The 11,638-nt window shown below is 46.1% G+C and overlaps 1 protein-coding gene across 1 annotated transcript in view; it reads right to left on the bottom strand.

The window, feature by feature from the left end:
• Positions 1-7,837: 7,837 nt before the first annotated feature.
• Positions 7,838-11,638, bottom strand: part of LOC110494753 (adenosine receptor A1) — a 12,906-nt gene continuing 9,105 nt past the window's right edge. Inside the window, exon 3 of the mRNA XM_021570083.2 lies at positions 7,838-9,459. Within this exon, the coding sequence (XP_021425758.1) occupies positions 9,076-9,459 (384 nt within the window). The 3' untranslated portion in view covers positions 7,838-9,075. The remainder of the gene's footprint in view (positions 9,460-11,638) is intronic.

The raw sequence follows: 11,638 nt of genomic DNA, 5'->3' as shown, positions 1-11,638 counted from the left end.
ACAGTGCAGATCCCAGCCTATGGAATAAAAATTGGTATTTTATTGCTCAATCTAATTCATGCTGATAAAATAAATAAATCCATAGGCCAAATGGACACATGTTCAAACTCGCACACTTTTGATAGACTTAAAGGGGCAATCTGTAGTTGCTACATCAATTTTTGGATTTAGAAATTATATATATTAATGTAAAGATATCATGTAATCGTATTATATGTAATAGAAAGTGATGGGTTAAAAAGAAGCCTACATAACCAACCCATAAAGTAACATGTAACATCCATATATGGCCAGCTATTTAAACATTAACATTTACTTATCCTGCAATAGGTTACTTATCCTGCATTAGGTTCAATTGGTAAAATAGATGTTTGTCTTCTTCTAATGCCTCTTAAGGGGAAAGTAATCAAAAATGTACTTAATGTAATTAGATTAAGTTACTGAGATTGGGTAATCCAAAAGTAACATTACCGATTACAATTTGACAGGTAACTAGTAACTAACGGATTACTTTAATTATTATTTAAAAAGTAACCTACCCAACTCTGAGTGTAGTGATGTCTGATATATATTGTTTTGTTATTGTATTGTAATTTCAAATATAATTAAAAAAATATATATATATATTTTCATTAAAGCGGGACAGGCAAGCTAAGGTTAGCTAGCGAGGCAGGGTAGCTAATGTTTTAGCTAACGTTATCTACCGCATTACAATTTAGTTCGGTTGTAACTCATACAAGTTTATTGTCGAGATACTGCTGGTTATGTAACGTTATCATTTGATAATGCTAAGGAGGCGGGCTAGCTAACGTTAGCCTACAAATCGGATTAGCAAATGAGTTCGTAGCTCATACAAGTGTATAATGTTTTGTCTAGGGCAAAACTAAATAATGGATGCAGCTATGGTGGTAGTTAACTCATCTCTAAATCTTTTATTATATATTTTTTTTAGAGTGAACTAGGAGGAACGTCACCGGCCTGAATCTAATCCCATCTGGATCTACAGTCAATCTACATCTGTAAAGCCAAGTTAATAAACAGATCACTGACCATTTCGAATCCCACCGTACCTTCTCCTCTGTGAAATCCGGTTTCCGAGCCGGTCACGGGTGCACCTCAGCCACGCTCAAGGTACTAAACGATATCATAACCGCCATCGATAAAAGACAGTACAGTGCAGCCGTCTTCATCGACCTGGCCAAGGCTTTCGACTCTGTCAATCACCGTGTTCTTATCGGCAGACTCAATAGCCTTGGTTTTTCTGATGACTGCCTTGCCTGGTTCACCATCTACTTTGCAGACAGAGTTCAGTGTGTAAAATCGGAGGGCATGTTGTCCGGACCTCTGGCAGTCTCTATGGGGGTACCACAGGGTTCAACTCTCGGGCCGACTCTTTTCTCTGTATATATCAATGATGTTGCTCTTGCTGCGGGCGATTCCCTGATCCACCTCTACGCAGACGAGGTTTGCTTCTGGCCCTTCCTTGGACACTGTGCTAACTAACCTCCAAATGAGGTTCAATGCCATACAACACTCCTTCCGTGGCCTCCCACTGCTCTTAAACGCTAGTAAAACCAAATGCATGCTTTTCAACCGTTTGCTGCTCGCACCCGCCCGCCCGACTAGCATCACCACCCTGGACGGTTCCGACCTTGAATATGTGGACAACTATAAGTACCTAGGTGTCTGGTTAGACTGTAAACTCTCCTTCCAGACTCATATTAAACATCTCCAATCCAAAATCAAGGCTGGCCCTCGCTACATATTCGTCGCCAGAACCACTGTCTCCAGGTCATCTATAAGTCTATGCTAGGTAAAGCTCCGCCTTATCTCAGCTCACCTGTCACGATAACAACACCCACCCGTAGCACACGTTCCAATAGGTATATCTCACTGATCATCCCCAAAGCCTACACCTCATTTGGCCACCTTTCCTTCCAGTTCTCTGCTGCCAGTGGCTGGAATGAATTGCAAAAATCACTGAAGTTGGAGACTTTTATTTCCCTCACCAACTTTAAACATCAACTATCTGAGCAGCTAACCGATCGCTGCAGCTGTACATAGTCCACCTGTAAATAGCCCACCCAATCTACCTACCTCATATGTTTTTATTTTATTTACTTTTCTGCTCTTTTGCACACCAGTATCTCTACTTGTACATCATCATCTGCTCATTTATCACTCTGCTAAATTGTAACTATTCGCTCCTCCTCATGCCTTTTGCACACACTGTATGTAGACTTTCTTTTTTTCTACTGTGTCATTGACTTGTTTATTGTTTACTCCATGTGTAACTCTGTGTTGTTGTCTGTGTCACACTGCTTTGCTTTATCTTGGCCAGGTCGCAGTTGTAAATGAGAACTTGTTCTCAACTAGCCTACCTGGTTAAATAAAGGTTAAATAAAAAATAAAAGGCTCTGAGGGGTGGCCAGTCCTCTTCTGGCTGTGCCGGGTGGAGATTATAACAGTACATGGCCAAGATGTTCAAGCGTTTATAGATGACCAGCAGGGTCAAATAATAATAATCACAGTGGTTGTAGAGGGTGCAACAGGTCAGCACCTCAGGAGTAAATATCAGTTGGCTTTTCATAGCGGAGCTTTCAGAGTTAGAGACAGCATGTGTGTAGAGACAGAGTTGAAAACAGCAGGTCCGGGACAAGGTTGCACGTCCGGTGAACAGATCAGGGTTCCATAGTCGCAGGCAGAACAGTTGAAACTGGAGCAACAGCACGACCAGGTGGGCTGGGGACAGCAAGGAGTCATCAGGCCAGGTAGTTCTGAGGCATGGTCCTAGGGCTCTCGAGAGAGAGAAAGAGAGAGAGAATTAGAGGGATCATACTTAAATTCACACAGGACACCGGATAAGACAGAAGAAATACTCCAGATATAACAGACTGACCCAGCATAATAACTAAAGGCTGAGACAGGAGGGGTCGGGAGACACAGTGGCCCCGTCCGACTATACCCCAGACGGCCAACCAGGCAGGACATAACTACATCCACTTTTCCAAAGCACAGCCCCCACACCACTAGAGGGATATTTTCAACCACCAACTTACTACCCTGAGACAAGGCCGAGTATAGCCCATGAAGATCTCCCCCACGGCACAAACCCAATAGGGGCGCCAACCCGGACAAGAAGATCACGCCAGAGACTCAACCCACTCAAGTGACGCACCCCTTCTAGGGAAGAGCATCAGTAAGCCAGTGACTCAGCCCCTGTAATAGGGTTAGAGGTAGAGAATCCCAGTGGAGAGAGGGGAACCAGCCAGGCAGAGACAGCAAGGGTGATTTGTCGCTCCAGTGCCTTTCCGTTCACCTTCACACTCCTGGGCCAGACTACACTCAATCATAAGACCTACTGGCAAGATGAGTCTTCAATAAAGGCTTAAAGGTCAAGACCGAGTCTGCGTCTCTCACATGGATAGGCAGACCATTCCATAAAAATGTAGCCCTATAGGCGAAAGCCCTGCAAGGGGAACCTTGGCATCACCCAGACATGCACTTCCTGTAAATGTATTTTTATTTTTTATTATTTAGGCAAGTCAGTTATGAACAAATTCTTATTTACAATGACGGCCTACCCAGGCCAAACCCGGACAACGCTTGGCCAATTGTACGCCGCCCTATGGGACACCCAATCACGGCCGTATGTGATGCAGCCTGGATAAATGGAAAAGGGAGGACACTTGATTCAGGTTGGTGACATTTTACCTGGTCAAAACAGTTGAGTTTTGTCCCAATTCACCTTCATAACCTAGCCTGGTTGAACCAGCCTGATCGCTGCATTTACCATTATATTTATGATTATACTTATTACCCAAGATGACATAGCAGTCAGACGTCCTTTGTCCTTGTCTTTTATATTTATGTACTCCTTTCTTCGCATATAATTAAAATATTTTATTTTCCAAAAACTCAACTTCAAAACACTCTCCTGTAACCCGCCTCACCAACTAAAAGAAAAAAGTATTATTTACGTCAAATCTGAAATCCACAATAGAAACTAGCCAGAAGCTAGCCTGTTTACTGGCTAACGTTAGTATTCAGCTCACCACGGTTTGTGGTCATCAGCTATCCTTTAGCTCGAAAAGCTATCGGCAGTTTTGTACAACGCGACTCAGACCAGAACATACCCAACCTATTTTTTCTCTCCATATCCCCGGATTTCAACCGCAAGCTCTGGACATTTACACCTGGATCTCGCAGCTAGCTAGCTGCTATCCGTGTGACTATTGGCTTACGTCGATCACGGAGCAAACATCAATTATTCCGGAGCTAGCCAGCTGAAGAGTTCCATCAGCCACTCCTGGGCTACAATCACCTATCCGGACCCATTTTACTGCCGATGCGGAGCCCCACCGGGCCTTCACGACTGGACTACCGACGTTGTCTGCCCGAGGGAGTTATCCAACTGGCCCCTCCGTCGCGACGTAACCTGAACGCCCATCTGCAGCCCGCTAATCGTTAGCTGTCTTATCGACTGCTATCTGAATAGGTCTATCGGCCAATTTTTCTTGGGTCACTATAACTATCTATTTTGCCAATTGGATTGATCCCACAAGGAACCACACTAATCTACCGACGGAAATGCACGAAGTGGCTAAAAACAGACATCCTATGCTAGCTTGCTACCGATGGCCCGGCTAGCTGTCTAAATCACCATAACCCCAACCAACCTCACTACTCACTGGACCCTTATGATCACTCGACTAAGCATGCCTTTCATTAATGTCAATATGCCTTGTCCATTGCTGTTCTGGTTAGTGTTTATTGGCTTATTTCACTGTAGAGCCTCTAGCCCTGCTCATTATACCTTATCCAACCTTTCAGTTCCACCACCCACACATGCGATGCCATCACCTGGTTTCAATGATGTTTCTAGAGACAATATCTCTCTCATCATCACTCAATACCTAGGTTTACCTCCACTGTATTCACATCCTACCATACCTTTGTCTGTACATTATACCTTGAAGCTATTTTATCGCCCCCAGATACCTCCTTTTACTCTCTGTTCCAGATGACCAATTCTCATAGCTTTTAGCCGTACCCTTATCCTACTCCTTCTCTGTTCCTCTGCTGATGTAGAGCTGAATCCAGGCCCTGCAGTGCCTAGCTCCACTCCTATTCCCCAGGTGTTCTCTTTTGATGACTTCTGTAACCGTAATAGTCTTGGTTTCATGCATGTTAACATTAGAAGCCTCCTCCCTAAGTTTGTTTTATTCACTGCTTTAGCACACTCTGCCAACCCAGATGTTCTAGCCATGTCTGAATCCTGGCTTAGGAAGACCACCAAAAATTCTGAAATCTTTATCCCTAACTACAACATTTTCAGACAAGATAGAACGGCCAAAGGGGGCGGCTATCTACTGCAAAGATAGCCTGCAGAGTTCTGTCCTACTATCTAGGTCTCTACCCAAACAATTTGAACTTCTTCTTTTAAAAATCCACCTCTCTAAAAAACAAGTCCCTAACCGTTGCCGCCTGACATAGACCACCCTCTGCCCCCAGCTGTGCTCTGGACTCCATATGTGAACTGATTGCCCCCCATCTATCTTCAGAGCTCGTGCTGCTAGGCGACCTAAACTGGAACATGATTAACACCCCAGCAATCCTACAATCTAAGCTTGATGCCCTCAATCTCACACAAATGATCAATGAACCTACCAGGTACCACCCCAAAGCCGTAAACACGGGCACCCTCATTGATATCATCCTAACCAACTTGCCCTCTAAATACACCTCTGATAGTGATCTCATCCCGTCAGTAGAGGATGCCTGGTATTTTTTTTAAAATTCATAACTCACCATCTTAAATAAGCATGCCCCATTCAAGAAATTTAGAACCAGGAACAGATATAGCCTATGGTTCTCTCCAGACCTGACTGCCCTTAACCAACACAAAAACATCCTATGGCGTTCTACATTAGCATCGAACAGCCTCCGTGATATGCAACTTTTCAGCGAAGATAGAAACCAATATACACAGGCAGTTAGAAAAGCCAAGGCTAGCTTTTTCAAGCAGAGAAAAAGTTCTGGGACACTGTAAAGTCCATGGAGAATAAGAATACCTCCTCCCAGCTGCCCACTGCACTGAAGATAGGAAACACTGTTACCACCGATAAATCCACTATAATTGAGAATATCAACCAGCATTTTTCTACGGCTGGCCATGCTTTCCACCAGGCTACCCATACCCCGGTCAACAGCACTGCACCCCCCACAGCAACTCGCCCAAGCATTTCCCATTTCTCCTTCTCCCAAATCGAGTCAGCTGATGTTCTGAAAGAGCTGCAACATCTGGACCCCTACAAATCAGCCGGGCTAGACACTCTGGAACCTTTCTTTCTAAAATGATCTGCCGAAATTGTTGCCACCCCTATTACTAGCCTGTTCAACCTCTCTTTCGTGTCGTTTGAGATTCCCAAAGATTGGAAAGCAGCTGCGGTCATCCCCATCTTCAAAGGGGGGGACACCCTTGACCCAAACTGCTACAGACCTATATCTATCCTACCCTGCCTTTCTAAGTTCTTCGAAAGCCAAGTCAACAAACAGATTACCGACCATTTTGAATCCCACCATACCTTCTCCACTATGCAATCTGGTTTCAGAGCTGGTCATGGGTGCCACGCTCAAGGTCCTAAACGATATCTTAACCGCCATCGATAAGAAACAATACTGTGCAGACGTATTCATTGACCTGGCCAAGGCTTTCGACTCTGTCAATCATCACATTCTCATCGGCAGACTCGATAGCCTTGGTTTCTCAAATGATTGCCTCGCCTGGTTCACCAACTACTTCTCTGATAGAGTTCAGTGTGTCAAATCGGAGGGCCTGTTGTCCGGACCTCTGGCAGTCTCTATGGGGGTGCCACAGGGTTCAATTGTTGGACTGACTCTCTTCTCTGTATACATCAATGATGTCGCTCTTGCTGCTGGTGAGTCTCTGATCCACCTCTACGCAGACGACACCATTCTGTATACTTTTGGCCCTTCTTTGGACACTGTGTTAACAACCCTCCAGGCGAGCTTCAATGCCATACAACTCTCTTTCCGTGGCCTCCAATTGCTCTTAAATACAAGTAAAACTAAATGCATGCTCTTCAACCGATCGCTGCCTGCACCTGCCCGCCTGTCCATCACTACTCTGGATGGCTCTGACTTAGAATATGTGGACAACTACAAATACCTAGGTGTCTGGTTAGACTGTAAGCTCTCCTTCCAGACTCCGGGTTGGATGCGCGCTGTGTTAAGAAGCAGTGCGGCTTGGTTGGGTTGTGTATCGGAGGACGCGTGACTTTCAACCTTCGTCTCTCCCGAGCCCGTACGTGAGTTGTAGCGATGAGACAAGATAGTAGTAGCTACTAAAACAATTGGAGACCACGAAATTGGGGCGAAAAATGGGTAAAAATAAATAAATAAAAATAATGGTGAAATAAAAATAAAGAAATATTAAACGTCACATATTACAATATCTGAAGCGAAATAGAAAAGTGAGTGCAGGCTAGATTAGAAAGAGAAGAGTTTATTTCCAAAACACCAAAACTCCAATTGTTTTAGTATATATCTGTTTTCAGAAATGTTGGTCTTTTATTGTTTAAATTACTTATGAAAGGGAGAGAGTTTTTTTCTCACTAATCACGGCATGGGGTTGAGACAAAAATACACACTTTTTTTGCGAAATGGATATATATATCCGCCTCACTCTCAGAGAAATAAGTGGTACTGATAGGTTTTACACAGTCTAATGTAACTAATAACTACATTTTTAATAAAGAACTATACAAATTATACATCATTTTTATAATTCATACAGTAATATGAGATCTGTATGTAAAACATTTACATGAGATATTTTAATTATTTTGCAGATGCTCCAGAGTGATTTACAGTTAGTGCATTCATATTAAGCTAATTAGGCGAGACAACCACATGTCACAGTCAAATATACAGGATACAAACATTCCATTACAGCTAAACAATGGACATATAGTGTTTTGAAAAAAAAACACACCATTTAATTCACATCTAAAATCTATGAATTAAAATTCTGATGTTACACACACACACAGACACACATGAAGGTATCCATAAGCAATCATTTCAGATGAAAACACAACACAACTGTGAAAAATTGGTGGATATCGCATTTTTGGAAATGAACTCTTAATTTCAAAACAACCCTCTCTTTGTCCTTCTGTCCAGAGTTGTACATGTATGTAAAGTAGGCCTATATGGCTCTGCTTCTGACCCACAGTGCCCTGTGGTGCGTAAGGTTATGGAATATTTTATTTCAGTATCGGAGGAATGAGCTTTTTCTCTTCCTTATACAGAATGAGAGAGAGATTTAGCTTTGCGATCATGTGAGGTTGTCCGTATAGATGGAGAAGCCCTGCCCTCCAACCATCTGACACTGATACTGTAGTCATAGGGTGCATCTTAAGTGGCACCCTAATAGTGCACTACTTTTGACCAGAGACTATGTGGGTCATGTTTAAAAGTAGCGCAGTGTTTATTATGTGCTACTAACGAACACTTAGTGATTGAGTTAAAAAAGTTCCTATCGGTACCTTCTGGAAGCCCTTTGGCCCATAGGACATGATTGTTCCCTAAGCCAATAGGAGATGGTTAGTCATTGTTAGTAGTTCTGACATTCCTTTTAATTCGGAATCCTAATCACCATGGTGACCTGATGACGCCATTGTTCTGTTCAGTTGCATTGTCTTACGTCAGGTCAGATAATGTCATATAGGAGTGACGACATTCTGCTGCATTCTAGAATGAAGAGAGATCAGATAACCAATGGTGTCAGAACTTAGTCACCTAGGTAACCTAGTGGATAGTTCAGCCAATCCAGTCCACCTTGTGTGAGGTAACATTTCAACACTCAGTCTGTAACATTCCTTTCAAGAACGCCCTCACTGTGTGGGGTCAAACTGAGGTTAGGGTCCCTCCCACCACCTCCACATCTTTCTCTAACCAGCAGGCAAATCAACATAGAAACCGTTCTCATGTACATCCGTCTGAACTAATAATCCAGTGTCTTCACATCCCGACATCTTCATCACCAGATCAGACGTCATCGTCGTCATCATTCGCCCTCAGCCTCCTCTCCACTCCACTCTGGCCCCTCTGACTTCCTCTCTGGGGCAGCTTGCCCACCGGGTCCCTACACAGCACATACTGCTCCCAGATCTTACGGAACGCATTCCGGAATTTCTTGATGCGGAATGCGTAGACGATTGGGTTGACGGCAGAGTTGCCGTGCGTGAGCAGGATGGCGATGTAGATAAGGAATATGGGCTTTTTACAGTCCGGACAGAACAGCGTGATACAGTTGAGGATGTGTAGAGGAAGCCAGCTGATGGCAAACAGGAAGAGGACCAGGGCCAGGGACTTGGCTAGTTTCAGTTCCTTCCCATAGTAACGGCTTGGGTCCGTGTGGCTCGCCGTCACCTGGGATAGGAGGGAGAAGAGGAAGGAGATTTAGACTTCAGATTCAGAGGTTGGTCTTTTGGAAAACTTTAGAGCATTATACATTTCTGTAATGCATTCTTACAAGTTAACCAATGTTATCTCTGGTAAAAAAACTAACTTATTCTATGCCATTGTATTGTATTCTAAGTGTGTTTCATTTGCACAGCAGTGTGTCCTGGGTGGAGTGAGTTGCCACTTGATTTGAAAAACCTGTCATTTCAGCCGACAATCAGCAACTCTGCTCAATAATGTCTGTCTATGCTGTCAGCCCTGAGGGGGATAACCTGTTCTGTTACCGTTCTGGTGCGTGCCACAGGACTGCTGATTTCTACATCAAATGTAAACTCCTCCACTGCCTTCCACCTCCCTCTGCCTGCCTCCGCCTTCCTCCCTCCATCAACTCCCTCTAACTCACTCCTCCTCCCTCCAACTCCTTTCATCGCCCTCCACCTCCCTCTACCTCCCTCCACCACCCTCTAATGCCCTCCACCTCCCTCCACCCCCCTCTAATGCCCTCTACCTCCCTCCACCACCCTCTACCTCCCTCCACCTCCCTCTACCTACCTCTGCCTTCCTCCCTCCATCAACTCCCTCTAACTCACTCCTCCTCCCTCCAACTCCTTTCATCGCCCTCCACCTCCCTCTACCTCCCTCCACCACCCTCTAATGCCCTCCACCTCCCTCTACCTTCCTCCACCACCCTCTAATGCCCTTCACCTCCCTCTACCTCCCTCCACCACCCTCTAATGCCCTCCACCTCCCTCTACCTCCCTCCACCACCCTCTAATGCCCTTCACCTCCCTCTACCTCCCTCCACCTCCCTCTAATGCCCTCCACCTCCCTCTAATGCCCTCCACCTCCCTCTACCTCCCTCCACCTCCCTCTAATGCCCTCCACCTCCGTCTAATGCCCTCCACCTCCCTCTACCTCCCTCTAATGCCCTCCACCTCCCTCTACCTCCCTCCACCTCCGTCTAATGCCCTCCACCTCCCTCGACCTCCCTCTAATGCCCTCCACCTCCCTCTAATGCCCTCCACCTCCCTCTACCTCCCTCTAATGCCTTCCACCTCCCTCTAATGCCCTCCACCTCCCTCCACCTCCCTCTACCTCCCTCTAATGCCCTCCACCTCCCTCTACCTCCCTCCACCTCCGTCTAATGCCCTCCACCTCCCTCTACCTCCCTCTCCCTCCCTCTAATGCCCTCCACCTCCCTTTACCTCCCTCCACCTCCCTCTAATGCCCCCCACCTCCCTCCACCTCCCTCTAATGCCCTCCACCTCCCTCTAATGCCCTCCACCTCCCTCTACCTCGCTCTAATGCCCTCCACCTCCTTCTACCTCCCTCTCCCTCCCTCCACCTCCCTCTAATGCCCTCCACCTCCTTCTACCGCCCTCCACCTCCCTCTACCTCCCTCCACCTCCCTCTACCTTGATCCACCTCCCTCCACCTCCCTCTAATGCCCTCCATCTCCTTCTACCTCCCTCTAATGCCCTCCACCTCCCTCTACCTCCCTCCACCTCCCTCTAATGCCCTCCATCTCCTTGTACCTCCCTCTAATGCCCTCCACCTCCCTCTACCTCCCTCTAATGCCCTCCACCTCCCTCTAATGCCCTCCACCTGCTTCTACCTCCCTCTACCTCCCTCCACCTCCCTCTAATGCCCTCCACCTCCCTCTAATGCCCTCTACCTCCCTCCACCTCCTTCTACCTCCCTCCACCTCCCTCTAATGCCCTCCACCTCCTTCTACCTCCCTCTACCTCCCTCCACCTCCCTCTAATGCCCTCCACCTCCTTCTAACTCCCTCTACCTCCCCCCACCTTCCTCTACCTCCCTCCACCTCTCTCTAATGCCCTCCACCTCCCTCTAATGCCCTCCACCTCCTTCTACCTCCCTCTACCTCCCTCCACCTCCCTCTACCTCCCTCCACCTCCTTCTACCTCCCTCCACCTCCCTCCACCTCCCTCCAAGTCCCTCCACCTCCCTCTAATGCCCTCCACCTCCTTCTACCTCTGCTATGCTTATCAAACACACTCAGTTCATTCTGTCCTATTCATCTGACTCTAGTCTAGTCTAGACAAGTGACCTTCATAGTGACCTTCATCCTGGTCCCAGGTCTGTTTGTGCTGTCTTTTCAACTCCTTTAGTTAATGCCATGTGA

This window comes from Oncorhynchus mykiss, chromosome 17 (genome assembly GCF_013265735.2).
Source record: "Oncorhynchus mykiss isolate Arlee chromosome 17, USDA_OmykA_1.1, whole genome shotgun sequence".
Classification (NCBI taxonomy): Eukaryota; Metazoa; Chordata; class Actinopteri; order Salmoniformes; family Salmonidae; genus Oncorhynchus; species Oncorhynchus mykiss.
The sequence above is the reverse complement of the archived record's forward strand: the minus strand, read 5'-3'. Positions and strand labels throughout refer to the sequence as shown.